This window comes from Mytilus trossulus, chromosome 9 (assembly GCF_036588685.1).
Source record: "Mytilus trossulus isolate FHL-02 chromosome 9, PNRI_Mtr1.1.1.hap1, whole genome shotgun sequence".
NCBI classification, from domain to species: Eukaryota; Metazoa; Mollusca; class Bivalvia; order Mytilida; family Mytilidae; genus Mytilus; species Mytilus trossulus.
This window is the reverse complement of record NC_086381.1, coordinates 43,774,532-43,795,472: the sequence shown is the minus strand read 5'-3', so window position 1 is coordinate 43,795,472 and position 20,941 is coordinate 43,774,532. Positions and strand designations below refer to the sequence as shown.

General features: G+C 32.4%; 1 protein-coding gene across 1 annotated transcript; it reads left to right on the top strand.

Moving 5' to 3' along the window:
- Positions 1–3,986: 3,986 nt before the first annotated feature.
- On the top strand, positions 3,987–4,868 carry LOC134684648 (uncharacterized). Its single transcript, XM_063543952.1, has 2 exons — positions 3,987–4,140; positions 4,624–4,868. Exons 1-2 carry the CDS (start codon positions 3,993–3,995, stop codon positions 4,866–4,868), a joined length of 393 nt encoding a protein of 130 aa, XP_063400022.1. The 5' UTR covers positions 3,987–3,992.
- Positions 4,869–20,941: the final 16,073 nt, after the last annotated feature.

The window sequence follows — 20,941 nt, the reverse complement described above, 5'->3', positions numbered from 1 at the left end:
TTACGTGGGATATGGCTCGTGTCTCAAGTACAAGGCATGAAACCTTTATGGTAAGTCAAGGGAGAACACCCCATGATTAAGCTATTTCAGCATCAGATAATATATTGCATGAAATGCAGTTTGTGTACAAAGTACAAGTTATGAGAAATTCATGATAAACCAAGGGAGCAGTATATATAAATTAGCTAATAAATTAAATGGAATGTGAATTACCACTGAAGTAATAGGCATAATATCTTTGTAATAAGTTTAATGTTTTGATATACATCACCAAGCTCTACTGGATTCATGCTTTGTCCTTGTGAATATTATTATCACAATAATATCATGATAATTGTTTTCCTCAAGTACAAAGCTAGAAATCTTCATAAAATTAATGAGAGAGAAAAATCCTGATTGACAGATGTAAGATATTGTTCGTTAAAAAAATTGTGAACTTGTTAGCAACAAAGGTTTCAACTCTTTCAGGCAAAGTGGCCCTTTGACAAATTTGTCTATTTTCATGTCCTTTGTTGGTTATGTAATTCTTTGTTTACGTTCTTCTAATTCTTGACTTTCTAATATTCGGTTTGGAGCATTCAAACTGAGGGAAATTCCCGAAAAAACGCGTCGGAGTGGGTACAATCAACGATTAAGCCTTTTGTTTTTAAAAAAAGTAACAGCTAAAGTGGGTCACTACTTTTAATAACTGAATATCAACATATTTATTCTAGAACTGCGATGAGGGTTACTTCAGATGACTACACTCAGATTGACTCCTACAGCATAAATGACTCCCTTTTGCCAGTTTATTTTGGTACATTCAGTTTGACTCTGCTATAGGTATTCATGATGTACGATCTGAACGCAGTTTTACTCGATTTCAGACTTTATTACAATCCTTACTCAAACATATTTTTTTTGCAAGTTCAAATATGACGTTGGGTTTTATGAGTTTTGTCTTTTGTTTGTTACAGGTATGAATGGAGTGTTGGTTACACAGAGTTTGATTTTCCATCTGGTATTTATAATCCTGTGGAAGAAAAAGTTTGGCAGGATGGTGGTCAACTTAAGGATTGTATTTTTTCTACTAAACCTGGTAAGTTGTAGATGTTTTACTTTTATACCGTATCCATCATTTGATAGCTGTTTATACTTTTTTTTTTACTGATATTGAAAATGTTCTCAACTCTTTATAATCTATTTATTTTTAAACTAGAACCACCAATTTTTGGATGATGATAAAATAATGGTAAAAAAAACATATTCGAAAAAGGAATAATTTAGGATTTTTTAATATTGTTAAGAAACTTCTTATAAAAAGTAAAGTCATAATAAAACTGAACTCCATGAAAATTTCAAAACGGAAAGTCGCCAATCAAATGGCAAAATCAAAAGCTCATACACATCAAACGATTGGATAAAAAAAGCTACATTCCCGACTTGGTACAAACTTTTTCAATGTAAAAAATGTCGATTAAACCTGGTTTTATAGCTGGTAAAATTTCTCACTGGTTAACAGTCGCATTAAAAGTCCTTTTTTTGACAACGCTGTTTGACCAAAACAAACAGACATTAGAGGTATACATGTCGGCATAGGGGTACAACAGTCATTATTGTATTATCATCTTAAGAAAGAAACTCAAAAAGGCATATTGATAAATTATAGCACATAAACAAAAATGAGATACAAGAATATTTTCCATATTGATAAACATACTAAAAACCTACATATTTTTTGAAAAAAAATCCCAGATTTAAATTCTTCTTTTCTTTTACACCTGTCTTATGATATCTAACGTGTTCAGTAGATGAACATATAAAATATTTTCTTTTAGGTGAAAAATTGGGGAATACATTGACTTACTCTGTGTTTGTGAGAATATGGTATTCAGCAAACCAGTATGCTGTGTTTAAATCCAATGGAATCGTTGTAATGGGACAAGCACCTGCGTTAGCTTCTGTCAGAGGAAAATCTGTAAGTTTGATAAATACACATAGTATACATGTAAAAAAGACTTAATTGTTGTAATGAGACAAGCACCTGTGTCAGCTTCTGTCAGAGGAAAAACTGTGAGTTTGATAATTACACATATTATACATGTAAAAAAGACGTAATTGTTGTAATGAAACAGGCACCTGTGTTAGCTTCTGTCAGTGGAAAAACTGTGAGTTTGATAAATACACATACTAAAATGTAAAAAAGACTTAACTGTTGTAATGGGACAAGCACCTGTGTTAGCTTCTGTCAGGGGAAAAACTGTGAGTTTGATAAATACACAGAGAATACATGTAGACATTTGAAAAGGTGTTTTGAACAGTAATATTGTTAGATATGGCGATAAAGTTAAATGCGGTTAAAGGTTCTTTGAATAGTAGCTCCGCTAGATCAGATGATACAGTTATAATATGATAACAAACAGTGCTAATTACTGGTTATACTTTATATAGGATATTTGTACCATGTATGCATAGCTAAATAAATAACATTATATCAGTATCAAGCAAGAACTTGCATCAACTCAAATATATACAGTTAATTATGAACAAAGGCTGTTGTGGCATATTCACATCTTCTTTTTATGAAGAGAAAAAAAGGAATAAGCATGTCAGTGATAGAATCATGTTGATCTTGTTTCTCAAAGGTTATAGAAAAAATAAGAGGAACTACAGTAAAAGACATAGACTTCATGCAGATAGGCAGACCTATCACCTTTGACTGGAGCAGTAAATTCCTGGAGTATGAAACAACTATTGAGAAATACAGCATTTATCTCAGTACCTTCCCAGGAGGTGAGTTTAATCTTGAGCAGTAAATTCCTGGAGTATGATACAACTATTGAGAAATACAGTATTTATATCAGTACTTTCCCAGGGAGTGAGTTTGAATTGGCAAATTGTATTCCCAAAGTACGATTAATCCGCTGAGAAACACAATATCTATCTTAGTACTGTCCAAGGAAGTAATTTATATATAGAGCAGTTTATTCCAAGATTATGAAGAATCTAGTTGTACTGCAACTGTAATTTTTGCGAAGTCAAATTCATTGACCGTATATTTATGTGTGAAACGCAGTCGCTAATATTGAATTGCTTTATTAATGGCGTTGACTTTGCGTTTAAATAGTCAATAAGGAGTAACAAATGGTTAAATCTTACAATTAAAAGTAGAAAATAATGGGTTTACCTAAAACATCTCATTTGAAATATGTGTAAGAGTTTTAGTTTAAGAAAACCCATACATTTTCTCTCTATATTATTTATTTGTACTCTGCTCGAGAAAGGATAAAATCTGCCGCAAAACGCTGCATTCTACCTATTTGCAATCCTTGTTTATATGATTTTCTCATATATGACTAGCTTTGACATTTAAATCAACCAGAAAATGAAACGTTTTCTTGAGTGTATCAGTTCAATTACCAACCTGAAAGGTAATTCATATTTAATCTAGAATCCAATATAATTCATTTCAATATCATTTATAAATATATTAGTTAGTCAGACTAGTCTAACAGCTTCCCAGTTTGTTTTTAAGGTGTACACAATTTTATTCCTGGTATCAATGATGAGCTCATTTACAACCACTGGGTCGATGCTACTGATGGGGAGTTTTAATACCCGGAAGGTATCACCAGCCCAGAAGTCTACACTGCTGTTTTGACATGAACTCTCATTAATGATATGGTCATGATTATAAATAAACTGTTGACAAAACGTTGATTTTTTTGAAATACTAAGGCCTGTTCTTTATCTTAGGTATTGATTACCTTAGCTGTGTTTGGCAAAACTTTTAGGAATTTTTCGGTTCTCAACGCTCTGCAACTTCATACTTTATTTAGCATTGTTAACTTGTTTTGATTCGAGAGTTAATGATAAGTGTTTTGTAGACGAAACGCGCGTCGCGCGCAGATACACAATTGTAATCCTGATATCTCTGATGAGTTTATTTACATTTAGGGCACGATATCCTTAGAGTGGCACATGATATTCCTGGAACAGACCAACAGTTTAACATGACGGGTCTACAACTTACCCCAGGTGTAGTTCATTACTCAAATGTTATAGCCTACAATTATGCTGGAGCCCATACAACAGCCACATCTGATGGTTTTGTTGTTGACTCTACACTACCTAAGTCAGGAATTGTGTATGATGGATTAGGTAAGTTGTAGAACCCTTCATACTAGCTTTGTCTTATATATTGTAATTCATTTAATCCAGACCATAATAATAATATGGTGATAAAGGTGGATTCAGTTTTTGTCGTGGTTACCAATTATCGTGGATATTTATTTCGTGGTTTAGCTGAAGCCTACATACAAGCCTATAGGAAATTTGTAATTCCCTGAACATTTGATTTAGTGGTTAATTTGTATTCACGAAATCCACGAAAATTGGTATATAACGGATATTAATGAATCCACAGCATAAATGACGTATATGGTTTGTTGTTGCATAAACATTATTTGTAAGAAATAGGTTCTTTTATTGCATAGGATGATTTTTTTATAATGAAATTAGAGCGAAGTGCTTGCCTGTTCAAAGGGATTCTATTCAATCTTATAAGTTTACCGTATGTCTTGGGTCCATTTTATCTAAATCAGTATAAGCAACTGTTGGTGCATTTTTACGCATTTTTTCTAGGAAGTACAGACTTAGAGTATATGAACTCCTCTGAATCTGTTTCTGCACACTGGCATGGCTTTACAGATACAGAATCTGGTATAGCGACGTACTATTGGTGTTTTGGGACAAGAACATATGTAGACAACAGGAAGCGAGACAAGACAGAATGTAGTGTCCTTGGATGGACAAATGCTGGTTTACATGTTTCTGCTTCCAGTAATATATCTACTGAGATACCCCAAGGTAACAGATTATACGAATAAGTACAATATTTCTGAATTACCAAAAGGTAACAACAGTTAATAAATTCAAGTAATATATCTTCTAAATTACCCCTATGTAGCAGTTGCTATCTATTTTGTGAAATAACCCATCGTAGAAGTTGATACTTTATAGTAATTTATCTACTGAAATACTCCAACGTAGCAGGTTATTCCTTCTAGAGATTTAATAGACTTATATACACCAAGGTGACAGTTTAACCAGTCTATACCACGAAGTTGTATAACAAACCTAGAAAAATCAGTATATATTAAGGAACTGCTGGGTAATGTACGCAGGTTTTTACATAATGGGGTACCCTGACAACGTCGACAAGATATCTGTTACGTAGTCTGGAGGAATATCGAACGTCTTGAAGAATGTCAGAGGCTCAATAAGGGAAATTAATGAAATACAGCCAGCTGTCATTAATACATTTAAAATAAAAATAAATCACTCAATTAACACTTCAAATAATACCTCAACTTTATGTTTTAACGTGCTATTGTAATTTGACGTAAACTTGCTGTGTTCCGTGTTGAAGACCGTACTTTGACAAATGTTTGAATTATTATAGTTTAATTTTTCAAAAATATGACTTAGATTGAGAGTTGTCTCATTGTCCCTCATACCAAATCTTCTTACATCTTGTTAAACAATAGAGTAATCCGTATGGCATGCAATACCCTAGTGTCGGCTATGACAGGTCGTAAATGAAAATAAGCAACAATTTAATTAAAAAAACTATCGATCTAAATATTTATAACAAAACATTTCACAAAAAAAAAATGACAGCTATATTCCGATGATAACTACTTATCTAAAAGCGCATAAAGAATATGGTGCGGTTATATAATTTCGAAGGGTCAACTCTCTCCTGACCTGGGATAGTGGTGTTACGGCACACCTTATGCACAAACTATTTAAATTAGAAGAAAATAGCTAAACTTGTCTGAATGATATGAAACAGAATAACCGGACGAGACCAAAACTTCATACGTTCATAACAAAATAACAAAAAAGAAACAAAGAACAGGCATGAGAGTACTGACAACTTGTTCAATATCAAAACAATTAAAATAGACATCATTCATTTCAAACTAAAATATCTATCTGTGCACATCTAACATTAATTGAATAACGTGTGAAGATGTCATCAACAATTAGAACAATACAGGACATTGTGCAATGCGAAAATAAAGGTATCAAAAGATTGAAGAACCGTTTAGGTGCATATGGGTAAAACAATATTATTTATTTTGTTTTTTTCTTACTGATACATGTAACAACATCAATATTTGTACCAATGAAATAATATTCAAAGATATTTGAATGCAGTGTTGATTTTGTAACGTTTTAGAATAAGTTTATCTAAGGGATAGATAGGTTTAACCGCATGTTATCTAAATTTGCTGACTCTGTAAACAGCATCACCGTTAATATAAAAATGACCTAATATGATCTAAATACAACAACCTTCAAACCATATCTTTGTCTCATGGAAGAATCTATTTAAAGGAATAAAGCAGTTTTGCAAAGAAACGCTCATTTCAATCCAAATGTAACTTAAGGCAGGGTCCAAGTGAACGACACAATTGGGAGATATCCGTTGTCTAAAATAGGAAAATGAACAATAGGGAATGATTGGTTTGTATGCCGTTATATTTGTACTGAATATGTCTGAAACCAAAAAGATTTCATAAGTTTAACAGTGTTTTTTGTTTGTTTTACAGGAACAAGATTATATGCCAAAGTCTATTCTGTTGATAACGCTGGCCTGAAATCGGACATTATTGTTTCAGATGGTGCTATTATTGACAAAACTCCTCCAGTTCCTGAAAAATTCATTCATGTTATTGAAAAACTTGGCAATAACACATCATTTGAAAACACTAGTGGAGACGTTATTATGTTTGGAAACATTAGTTCGATTGATATTTGTATGATTTCTGCTAGTTACCACCCATTGTTATGGATACCGTCACCCTTTACTTGTATGGCTGTGGTATCTTCTGATGTTAATTTAGCCAGAGAAGGACGATCGTTTTTGTTCATTAGAGGAAGCGTGCTCCAAGAATTACCACAAGTTATTTCTGGACACCTGTACAGAGTTTCCTTTTTCAGTAGCCATCTGTCAATAACAGACTCTGTCGCTGCCAATAAAGAAGGTTTTATACAATTTGGAAATGGAGAAAGACTGGTGTTCTTAATCTTTACTAAAAGTTATCGTAAAGATGGACATGGAACCAGTCCAGACCGTGAACAAGTTTCTTGGCATACTCACCAATTCTATTTTAGACCGACAGAGAATGCAGTGAATATCACAATTGGAAGTATGGACATGACTACAGGGATATTTTTAGATGATATTTCTGTACAGGAAGTGAACCTAACAACAGGTGCTACTAGTGGCCATGTTCTTGGCCATGTTGTTTATTTACATGAATGGAGTTCCATCCATGGATCCTGGAGTTTCTCTGATCCAGATTCTCCTATCATCGATTACACATGGGCTATTGGTAAGTACTTATGAGGTGTTGAATTGATAAACGTTGTTTTTGTTTTAAGTTTTGCAAAGATCCAACCAATCAAAGTGTTGAACTAGTTAATTGTGTTTATGTTGTTTGTTATACAGAGGGAAGAATACATATTGAACCATTCAGACGTCTTAAACTGATTACATTTGTTTATATTGTATGTTAAATAGAGGGAGGTATATTGATCCAACCATTAAGAAAGTTGAACTGATTTCTTTGCTTATTTATTGAATTTTATGCAGGGGGAGGTTCATATATCCAACCATTTAAAAAAGTGGAACTAATTTACTGTGTTTATGTTATACATAGGGATACACACAGATCCAAGCATTCATGCGAGTTGGACTGATTAACTTTGTTTATCTTGTAGGTTATGCAGAGGGAGGTACACATATCCAACCATTTAGAAGCGTGGGATTGATGAACTTTGCCTTTAACAACAATGTAACACTGGTCCACAACACCTACATTTATGTGACAGCTATAGCTACTAATGCTGCAGGATTGAGGGGCGTGTCCTATTCCGATCCCATACTGGTAGACTTGACACCACCTGATATTAAATACATTAATGATGGTAGAGGTATGTTATTTAATTAAAGGCAGCAGTAGTATATACCGCTGTTTTAAAAGTCATAAATCCATTGAGAGAAAACAAACCTGGTTTACAAACTGAAACCGAGGGAAACACATCAACAATAAGAAAAAAATAACAGAAACACTGAATTGCAACAAAAACACAGAAACCAAATATAAGATAACAAATGCCATTTTCCTGGCTTGGTACAGAACATTTTAAGAATTTTAAGAAAAAAAGATGGGTTGAACCAGGTTGTGTGGCTAGCCAAACTTAGCACTTTTATGGCAATGTTAAATATAACAATAAAAGGACAATTTTACATGACAGGACTACAGTACATTTTATAAAGAGAAATACACAAGTCAACAAATAATACAGTCAGACAAGATAATAGTAATAAAAGATACCAAAATCAGTCATAACTTGCTTGTAAAATGGTATCACCAAAAGCTATCTTCATTTATTTATGCTTTGTAACATAAAGTCTTACCTGTTTTCGTGTGACAGGTGCAGACGAGGATTCCTGGACATTTAATGAAGTTGTTGCAAACTGGGAGGTAGAGGACTTGGAATCTGGAATCAAGTTCTGTAAATGGGCAATCGGTAAGATTTAATTATCTCAAGTATGTAAAATCTAGCATCAAGTCACATTAAAAAAAGACGGCTTGAAGAAACTAATTAAGCTTAGTTGAGCAGACGTAAATTTTCACTAAATTTGTATATTTCAATTACACATTATTATGATATATTATGACAAAAGAGAAAACATACTGCTAGTTGAGGATTACAATGCATTTATGATCTCATGATACAGTAGACAACTTTGGAGTTCGTAAATTGGAAAAAACTTGGTTTTTAGGGAACAGCATTCGTGCGTTTAGGGGCATCGTCACTTTCGTTCCTATGTTGAGCGATTAGATGGAAAACTATGATGCTTTATTGCACGAACTATTCGAAAAATTGAATTCTAAAAATTGACAATCAGTCTTGCCATCATTACGAAATTGAGAATAAGTTCATACAGAACAAACAATATTTCTAGTTTATCCTGCACAATAACGATCACTAAGACGCTTGATGTACGTAAATAATGCAGGGATACAGGCGACCTCCCGCTATCTGGTAAATACCGTCATAAAAGAGCGCGTTAAGGACAAACTCAAAAATAGTCTTTTACTTTGATTTTGGTAAAGTTTAATTTGAAACAGTTAAAATGTAGTATTCAGGTTTCCAAACATCTTGTAATGTTTTGTTTGTTTACAGTTTTAAGAAAATAAAGGTACTCGTCACTTTACACAGCAGTTTAAACCTCACCAGGCTGTTTGTACTAGGTACTGTACACTGGTATAAACTTCATCAGGCTAATGCTGCGTTTGCCTATTTACAGGATACACACCGGGAAAGATATGTTCTAGCTACTTCTGAGTTCACACTACACTGCTTTTACATACTTACAGGTTACATGCCAGGTAAAACAGACTTGCTTGTTTACACGGACATATCATCTTCACCAGCCATGATGGAATTTGATTACAGTGTTTTAAAAGGGTATACCATTTACACCACTCTCAGCTGTGAGAACAATGCTGGTCTGACGTACTCCTTGTCTACTGATGGAGTTAAAATCTCCAACACACCACCATCGATATCCTCAGTACAGATGGAAGTTCTATCCCTATCCTCTACAGAGTACAACCCTCGAGACTGGTACCTAGGTCTGACAGATACAATGAGAATAAAATGGTCAGGATTTACAGATAGTATTGGGGTGGAAACATACAAGGTAACGTCTTATGATCATAAGAGTTTGCATACATGAACACAAAGTCTAAACCTTATAGAATAGTTGAAAGTTTAAATGTACGTATTGTTGAAAGTTTAAATGTACGTATTGTTGAAAGTTTAAATGTACGTATTGTTGAAAGTTTAGATGTACGTATTGTTGAAAGTTTAAATGTACGTATTGTTGAAAGTTTAAATGTACGTATTGTTGAAAGTTTAAATGTACGTATTGTTGAAAGTTTAAATGTACGTATTGTTGAAAGTCCTACTTCAAGTTTTCGTACTTTATTTGGTCTTTTAAACATGTTTGGCTTCGAGTGTCACTGATGAAGTTTTTGAAGACGAAACGCGCGTCTGTCGATAACATAACATTTCAATCCTGGTTCTCTATGATGAGTTTATTTGCAATGTATTTATGATATTTTCAAGGTAAAAACTGTTAATGTTTTCAATGTAAATATTAATATAACATGATCTGATATGCTAAACTATTCTACCCAACTCCCTCCACCACTTATTTGAAAATGCCTGTACCAAGTCAGGAATATGACAGTTCTTGTCCATGCGTTTTTGATGCGTTTTGTTATTTGATTTTGCCATGTGATTATGGACTTTCCGTATTGATTTTCCTCTGAGTTCAGTATTTTTGTGATTTTACTTTTTACAGCTATATATATAATATTATAGAAATATATGTCGATAATTCCTTAGCCATCTCTATTTCACTGAAAAAATCATTAAGGGTTAGTACATCATTTATATCATAAAAAACTGGTTGTAGACATATATAAAAAAAAAACGAAACAAAATTGAATAGATGTTGGGAGAGATGCTTGATCAAGTACAAAGTAACAGTATAATAAACACTGTCTACCGATGTTGCATGTACACATTTTTTTAAAGTAATTCTTGTCAGCATATTTTAGTTTTTATGTCAAGCCTTTTATTCAAGTTTTGATGCTAGCGTTGTGATTATTTCTAATTGAAAACCAACTTATCGTTTGTCGGAACTTCTTTCACATAAGCCCTTAAACTTTATGTCAGTTTTTTTGCAAGATGTTTCCTCTTGTTAATAGTTAACTAAAGGTACATTTCATTCTATCTCACGTTAGAATAGTACTATCATACAACATTACTATATTTCAGGTGAAATATCCAGAACAGCAGTCAGAGTCCATGTTTTTCCCAGCAAACCAGGAAGTTTTATACACACACTTCACAAAGATGTCACTAACGAATGATAACCATGATGTGTCTACACAAGCTATGAATAAACTTTTCCTTAGATCCCTGTTCGTAACTACAAATGTTACTGTTCATACTGCAGCTCCCCTAGTGGATAGTAAGTATATATATATTTTTGTATAGGAAATTTTTTTAATTTTTATTTGAAAGAATAATCGAAATAATAATTAAAGTTAATTGTCATTCTTAAATGATTCATTTGCAGAACATCCATACATTTTCAAAGAATTATCATGGCTCTGGGATATACTGGAAATAAGAAGGTTTTATGAAATTTGCTTTATTTTAATCCCAATATACGCCAACATTTTGGTTTAGTAAGCACTTGAAATTGTTATAAAAGAGGGACGACAGATACCAAAGGGACAGTCAAACTCGTAAATCTAAAACAAACTGACAACGCCATGGCTAAAAATGAAAAAGACAAACAGAAAAACAATAGTACACATGACACAACATAGAAAACTAAAGAATAAACAACACGAACCCCACCAAAAACTAGGGGTGATCTCAGGTGCTCCTGAAGGGTAAGCAGATCCTGCTCCATATGCGGTACCCGTCGTGTTGCTTATGTGATTACAAATCCGGTAAATAGTCTAATTCGGTAGGTCAAATTCATGAAAGGGAAGGGCATTGTAGTTACGACGTAAGGAACATATCCGATATCATTTGTGAAACGGTTATTCCATAACGGTTAACCAACTCGTGATGGCGTCCGTAAAATTTACGAAGGGATGATTTCAACTTCACCATTTGGAACTCTTGGTTTAATAGCTTCCTTGTGAGCAGTAACCCTCTATCAAGAAAATCATGATAGGAAATGCAAGCACGGGAATATCGTATCAATTGGGAGATATATACCCCGTATGCAGGTGCTGCTGGAATGTTGCTACTTAGAAATGGAAAGTTCACAATTGGAAAGCTGAAATCATCTCTTTTGTCGTAAAGTTTTGTCTTCAACCGACCCTCATTGTCAATTTCTAGATGTAAGTCAAGAGATGAAGCCGACTTAACTGTATCTTTAGTATCCTTTATCTCCAATTCGATGGGATAAATGCGATCCACATAGTCACCAAATTTTGAATTGTTTAGTGAAAGAACGTCATCTATATAGCGGAAAGTAGAGTTAAAGGATATTGCTAACTTCTTATCTTTCTTCTAAAGAAGTTCCTGCATGAAGTCAGCCTCATAATAATAAAGAAACAAGTCAGCAAGTAGAGGGGCACAGTTTGTTCCCATTGGGATGCCGACAGTCAGTAGAAAAACACGTCCTCCGAACGTAACAAATATGTTGTCAATCAAGAAATCAAGCATCTTGATAATATCGGTTTCAGAGAATTTTTTGTTTGAATCAGAATGATTCTTTACAAAGTATGATTTATCCCTCCCTAAGACAAGATACTTGTATCTACGTTGGCCATTCTTTTTTATGAAGCAAAGTAATACCAACTCTTTTAATTTGTCTTTTAGTTTGGAATGTGGAATACTTGTGTAAAGAGTAGAAAAGTCAAATGTTTTAATACTATTACAAGATGAAAGAGAGTTAGTTTGTATGTACTCTAAAAGATCTTTGGAATTTTAAAGTATCCCCACTGATTCACGCCACCTCTAGAATAGGCAGTTTCACAATAAATTTGAAGCCCGTCTTTGATTGCTGATAAAATGGATGTTAATAATTTAGAAAGGGGTTTCGTGGAGCACTTGGAAGACCCAGCAATATACCGTTGTTTGTAAAGACACTTATGTAGTTTAGGTATCCAATACAGTGATGGAAGATCCAGTTTTAATGCCTTTTATTTGTATTTCTTAATATTTCTTAATATTTCTTATAATATGCTGAGAGATAGGAGGCAATTATATGTTTCGGCTGTGTCTGTCCATACATAACCGTCCTGGTTTTTTTTATTAAGATTGCATGGTTCTGATCTTATTTTTCAACTGACACGTTGTCCTTTGCAAATTATGTTATCTCTTAAACTTCATTGTTTTGCAGATTCCAAGAGCCTTGGTTTATCCTATCTTAACAACGAAGTAGTTGTGTCGTGGGGAGACGTTTTTACCTCAGTCTATTCACTTTATTATGAAATATCGGCTGGATCGTTCCACAGTGGTGTTAATATTATACAGTGGCAGTTTACTAACCAGACCAGTATCACATTTGGTATACCAGCATCAGTTAAGACAGAGACTGGTACAGCTATATATGTTAATGTTAGGGCCATTTCTGTAGGAGGACATTATGCACAGAAAACAGGAAATTTTAAACTGCCATAAATTTGTCAGGCTTTGAAATAAAAAATTAAATTATGACCTTTTAACATACTGAATATTTGGAAAAAGTTTAGAATAATTTAAGACTATTTTATATTCTTAACTGTGGATTCATTATTATCAGTGGGGTAACATTTCAGGGCATTTCAAGGTTAAGGGTGACCCATGAATTAAAGTGTAACACAATTTAAATTATCCTATGGTATGTGTTTTTAATCCGCAAAGTTTTTCTCAATCAAACAAAATAAAAACTTACGAAAATCAAGGATCAAGCAAACTGTACATGAAGTTACATGTCTTAGTGTGAATCGGCTTTGGTTTTTAATGCCGTTTATTTGTATTTCTTAAATGTTGAAGTGTTCAGAAGTAATTATCATCAAAGGATACATAATATGTGTTTTGTTGTTTCTAGGTATTTTTTATGGTCCCGCAACAAAGTTTTCGGTGCCATATAGTTTTCCCTTGTCCGAAATTCCGTCGTTCCGTCATTCCGCAACATACCATTATATACGGATTTTTTTCTAAACGCCTTCAGATATTAGGCTAATTTTTGGTATGTGACTTAATCATGATGAGTCACAGAGCAAGTTTAAGTTTCGTTCTGCTCCGCTAATTTTTTGCCGAAATCACGGGCTTTGGACTTTGATAAATTGTTGAAAATCACAATGTACGGACTTTTTATCTAAACTCTTTCAGATATTGGGCTGAATGTTGGTATGTGCGTTACTCATGATGAGTTACAAATCAAGTTAAAGTTTCGTTCCGCTCCGCTAATTTTTGCCAAAATTAAGTGTTTACAACTTTGAAAATTGTTGAAAATCGCAGTTATACAGACTTTTTTTTCTATACGCCACAAGATTTTCAGCTGATATATGATATGTGAGACTACCATCATGTTTGTGTCCACATGAATTATAGAAACTGCAGATTTTCAAACGTTTTGAGACGGGGAAATTCGTGTCGCTTTGTTACATCTAGTTTTATTATTCATATATTGTTTGGCATTACAGTGTTGATGATAATGTTAACTTCTCAAAAGGTTTTTTTTCCCATTTCGCATTACAATTCACTTATTTTACATTACTAACTCCTACGGAGGAAAGAGGGATACATTATAGATTGCCCACCAGTAGAACATAGGAGCTATGATTATATGTGATAGTCCTTATATTTTTATATGTTTATGTATCCTTAAGATATTAGTTAAAACCGTGTAATTTAATTTTGGATGTAACGTATCTTCTGATTGGCTGACGTTATTTTGTTATAACCATAAAGACATAATTTAGTCATGTGACCTTGACGTCATCAAAGTTTTTTCCTGGTTTTCTACGGTTTAAAATGGAATTTAGAATTCAATTATAAGAATTGACTGTAATATTTTTTCTGTCTATTTTAAATAACATAAACAAATTTGGTGCACACTGTTAAATAACCCGCTACGCGCGTTATTCAGTGTGCACAAAATTTTGTATGTTATTTCTTCATAGACAGAAAAAATATTACAGTCATTCCTTAAATATTTTTTTTGCTATGTTTACCTTAATTATTATTTCATTGGTGTTCAAGCATCTTTAATTTGATAAATATAATTCGACATTCACTAAAACTCTGAGATAGTTGATATCCTATATAAATTGGTCTTGTAATCACTTGAGAACAGTCCCTATGAGTGTCAACACTATTGTGATTATAAATCCATTTGTTAGGTATTTTAGTGGTCGGCAGTTTAATAAATTTGATTCATTGTCATTTTGAGGAAATATAAAAGGTCAACCGATATCGGTTTTTGTTGAAATTTAATGATCTATTTGACCATTTTCTACTAATTTTTTTAAAATGGATTCAATGACTAAAAATTTCAGACGGATAAAGATATTTAAAGATTGCTGTATATAAGGTTCTTGTGATGTTATGTTAAAAATACTATGTCTGTGATATTTTCAATTACCTACATTTTTTCACAATTTTATAATGATTTTAACGTGTTTTGTTTGAAATAATTGAATTTCCAAATTTTTATTTACCCTATGTAGTGATTTGAATGTGTTTTGTTAGAACATTTGTAATATTTTGTATTTCCCAATTTCAATTCTGCCTATGAAATAAATTTAAAGTGTTTTGCTGGTAATATTGTGAATTTTCCAATTTCAATTTCCCCTTCAAAACGATTCTGAATTGCTTTGTTAATATTTATTTAATATTTTTATTATCCCTATGATATTATTTTATAAATGTCTGTGATAATTCAAAGTGCTATGTTCAGTATTGTTTGTAAATAGCTTTTTATTATGTCTTATTTTATTTATTTATTTTTTAGATGGTCACCTGTTTCTGTAGTCTGATTTATAAATAACTGTAAAATGTTCTGATATTATTTTTAAAACTATATGGGATATATATCTCATAATTCAGTCATTTTTTTATGTCTGAAGTGACTTCGGGTGTTGAAGCCTTTTTTTCAATGACTGCAACCCCAAAGGTCTCTTATCAGACTTTTTTGCACCACATATTTAATAGTAATGTGACATAAAAACCAACGTGTACCCTCTTATATATCGTTTATAAAATTCCTTACAGTCTCATTTCACTATTATCAACTAACATTTTCAGACTTTGTTTTTTGGTAATTGATAATTTGTAGGTCTTTTCACAAGTATTGTTTGCTACAGAATAATATGGTGTGTATTTGTAAAAGAATTCTGTTTTCATATTTTTTATACTCACATTTAATCTGAGAGAATACAGTTACACGAGGATAGGTGAATCATATGCATAAGTTGATGATGTTGTTGTGTTTATATACAATATAAACTACTCATGTCAATATGTTTGCTGAAATCTTTTTATTTGTTTTTTTGTGTTTCTGTTAATATTCACAACCTACTCAATGATAAACTTGTTGAAAGTTTGAAATAAATTATTCTTATTCTTGTTCTATAATTTATTGCATTTCATATACATGTACAATTTTGTGAACCAAAATAAAAATGTTTTTAGTAACAACTCACTGCTGCACAAACATATGTCTTTGTTAAGACAAGTATATAAAGTGAATTCAATCAGTTATGTTTGTGATATGATTTCTGTTTTAATACTGGTTAATTGTTGTGTTGATTATTACATGGAGTATAATGTAAAAGTAAAATCACAAAAAAAGAACACTCAAACGAAAATTCAAAGTGGAAAGTCATCAATCAAATGGCAAAATTAATGCTGAAACACACCAAACGAATTAATATCTACAGTCATATTACTGACTGGGTAAAAACTGGTACATCTGGTTTTATACATGTACATTTGTAGCAATCTAAACCTCTCCAGTGTATGACGCAAAAAAACTAACCTGTACTTTACAACACCAAAGCAAACGTATAGAGCCGTATTTCTGTTCTCTACATGTACCTTCTATATACATGTATTTTACACAAAAAAACCACAGTATTTCGTTCATCTAATCGTTATAAAGAAAAATGTTGTTCATCAATGAGATTAACATGTTTATGAATAAGTTATTGCCAATAAACTATTAATTGTGTTTAGCTACATAAAATACTATGAAATTGTACCTGGTCAAGCAAACGAGTTAAGTACATGTTATTTATAAATACAAGGATCTTGTTATTCCAACTGAAGTTATCAGTAAGTAAATGTATACTAGTATCATGTCAGACAGATGAAAAACAAAAAAAAAGAATAAAACAGAAAGGAACTTGTATCATCCGCTCCTGTGATTAGGGATTTATATCAGAGTTATATGAACATTATTATGATGATTTACAATCTTATTTGAGGTGTAAGTTTAATCTAGAGTATGTTGTATCACAAAGGAATATACTATTAGGTATCCATTTCCTCTTGAAGAAGAACAGTCAGCAGTATAGTATTGAGCACGTCTGGTGATACTTTGAATCATAAGTGACGATTAAAATTCAGATCTTTCACGCATGCCTAGCTTACTATTATAAGCATTAGGAAATATCAGATGTAAGTTTTATTTAAAAATTGTATTATATTCATAAAAATACAGTGAAACATTTAGCAGCAGATGTGTTTGCCGTTAATATTCAATAAAAATAAAACATGAAAGAATAACTTTATGATGAAAATGAAACAGGCACGCAATTGTGTTCAATAATTCTACTTTGTAAAGAAAATTTGTGCTTGGATGAGGCTATTTGATATTTCTAGGGATCTGCATGATTAGTTGTAACATTATTCAACATTAAGTCATAATTGTGCTAATTTTCATACAGTTACACTAGTAAATACTTTACTATGTAAATTAATGGAAATGATGGCTAAGCTATAGATAATTTTAAGAATACGTAAAGGTCCGTTTAGAAGTTGGCGGTTTTCGTTGGTTTTATCTTTTTGATTATTTTTTTTTTGGGGGGGGGGGGGGGGGTATATCCATTCAGCAAGTCCGCGTGTCTTATTCCTGATACATGTCCTTTGTTTGCTTAGCCCAAGGAAGCCGATGTGACATTTTGTCAAATAAAGTCTGTCATCAGTTGTCTGTTCACTTCTACACAGATATTCTCTAAATCTATTAAGCAAAATTGAACAATATTTGTCATAATTATCCTGGATGGTATCCGATTATACGATTATCTCGCCGACCAACCTACATACATGTAGAACTTGTTTAACATTAAAGAAACGACGAATAAAAACTATTCCTACTGATTCCTTTTAAAACACTGTTTTTTTTTGTTTTATTCATATCATTTTTTTTTAATTTCGGCAAAAACTTTAGTATAAATAAAAAAAGAACATGTAGTATGATTGCCAATGCGACAACTCTCCACAAGAGACCAGCATGACAATGAAACTAGCAACTATAGTTCACCGTACGGCCTTCAATAATGAGCAAAGCCCAAACCGCGTAGTCAGATATAAAGGCCCCGACATGAGAATGTAAATCAATTCAAACGAGAAAACTAACGGCCTTATTAATGTACAAAAAAATAAACGAAAAACAAATATGTAAAATATAACCAAACGACAACCATGCACTGAATTACAGGCTTCATACTTGGGACAGGCATACAAATAGATAATGTGGTGGCGTTAAACACGTAAGTGAGATCCCATCCCTTCCCATAACATGGGACAGTAGTGTAAAAGAACAACATACGAACCAACTATAACAATCAGTTGAAAAGGGCCTAACTAATTAGATGGATGAAAATTCAAATACTACAAATACAAGTGGACGTGGCCGGGTACTTGCACATCCTAACAACAAAAAGACGTTAAGTACAGATCTAAGAGTACTCGCTAGTTCAAATTCACTTATAACTAATACAAAAAAAAAATCATGCATCTCATACTAAATTATCAATCAGTTCAAATCCAACATTCAATAGATTTAGTGTAAAGACATCATAAACACTCACCATGACCTTGAGCAATGCCAATATACAGGTATCGAGAGATTCATGAATGTGTATATGTATATTTAAATATACAACAAATTCAATATCAATACCAATAAAAACAATATTCAATGATCTAATTACGTATATACAGTGTTGAAACGGTAACCTTTTAGGATAAAATTTAAAGGATCGATAAGTTTAACAGGATCGTTTCTAAATTTCCTGGCACGGTAAACAATATATCCGTAAAAATGAGGATGTGTTTTCCCGTTAGGAATAAAATTTTGTTTGGTACAACCAAACATCAAAACCAATGCAAATCTTTATATTTATGAAAGGATTTAGTAACGGTTTTAAGTAATTTGATGTAACGAAATCCCTAGCTGAATAGTTACCAGTAATACAGAGATTACGTTCGTTAAAATCAAAAACGTCACAACAGACACGAGCATAACAAACATGTTGTGAATTATAAACACCCCGTAAGATGGTACAAAAGGAACATCACCATCCAAAAAGGGGAAATTAACAATAGGAAAAGAAAAATCGTCCCTTTTATCGTAACTGTTAGGGTGGAGTTTCACGTTTAAAACCGTAAAAATCTAGTAAAGGACAGTTATTACCATTTAAATTTGATGTATTTAAAGTAAGTTCCTTTGGGTAAATTTCCGCAGTATAAGTTCTGCAAATAATCAAAATATATCAAATTGATCAAAGAATTCTGATATGCATTTTCGCGCTTTAAAGCTATTAACTGTTTTTGGTTGCAAAAGAAGGAGAATCAGTGTGTGTTTGCAAAATTAATAAAAAATCTGCATATACATTTTATTTTCCAATAATAGTGTTTTGTTCATACATAATTATGTGTTGAATTTACAAACATTAATATAATTGTAAACCAGCTGTTAAATATGCATTCTAACTGAATACAATGTCGTAATTCGTCTTGGACAAGCCACGACCATTGTATCTTAATAAACTATTTCATCGGAAATCTACTCGGGGCGTTCAGTACAATAAAGTCCCGCCACCATTTAACCTGTCTAGATATGTAATCGCATTCGTAAAGCTGCTGAACAAATATAATCAAACAGTGAAAAATCCAATTAACTTTTGTACACTATAACAAATTCCATGTAGTTTACTGATGAGGGCATTATTACTAATCCTTTGGTAGATTTTACATACATTATAAAAAGTCCAATAGTACAAATTCTACAGATTTTTTTAAGCTCCATACACACTCTTTTATATTCTTTCCTGTATTTAAATGTTATTAGTTAGCACAAACCTTTGCGAAATAACATACACATTTTTTATTTTTATTGTCGATTTAGTGTTGTATATATTATAATAGAAAACTTATATTGAATTTACATTAAACATTTATTATATAACATACATGTAACTAGAGACTCTAAAGAGTCTGTGAAACTCACCTTGGTCTACGTGCATATTAAACAGAGAACACAAATGAATTCATGAACAAACTTTGATTTGGTGATTGTGATTTGTTTGTAAATTTTTCTGTACTGAATATTCTTGCTGCTTACAATTATCTCCATCTAAAATGAACTTGGCCCAGTAGTTTTAGAGGAAAATATGTTCCAAAAATTTACCAAATTTACGAAAATTGTTTTATATTTATTATAAGGGGTAACTACTCCTCAAGAGTCAATTTACCATTTTGGTCATGTTTATCTCCATCTATAATAATATTGAATATAATAACCAAAAACTGCTAAATTTCCTTAAATTACTAATTCAGGGGCACCACCAAACAATTGGTTGCCTGATTTGTCTATAAATTCAAGGCAGATAGATCTTGACCTAATAAACATTTGACATTCCCCGTGTCAGATTTGCTTTAAATGTTTTGGTTTCAGAGATAAGAGCCAAAAAGTGCAAAGAACACCTAGATACTATTTTTAGGCATGTCGGCCATCGTGGTTATCGGGTTGAGTCATCGGACACATTTTTCAAACAAGATACCATAATAATGAGTGTGGTCAAGTTTGGTTAAATTTGCTCATTTGTTTCAGAGGAGAAGATTTTTGGAAAGCATTGCCGACAGCCCGTCGAACGTGATAGACGCCGTATTTAATTTATATCCCAAATAACTTCCAGCAGTTCATATTTTACAAACATTAAACATTATTTATATAATATTTTAAATATCAATGTATCAACGGTGTATTTGCTTAAATTTTTGAATTTGTTGTCTTCATAGATAGTCAAGTCCGTACAGGAAAAACCAACAATCATTAATTTTATGT

Bases quoted from the DNA above. Each gene is read 5' to 3' on its own strand.
- LOC134684648 (XM_063543952.1), top strand. From the start codon at position 3,993: ATGACGGGTCTACAACTTACCCCAGGTGTAGTTCATTACTCAAATGTT. The intron at 4,141-4,623 runs GTAAGTTGTAGA...CATTTTTTCTAG, and splicing joins AATTGTGTATGATGGATTAG to GAAGTACAGACTTAGAGTAT.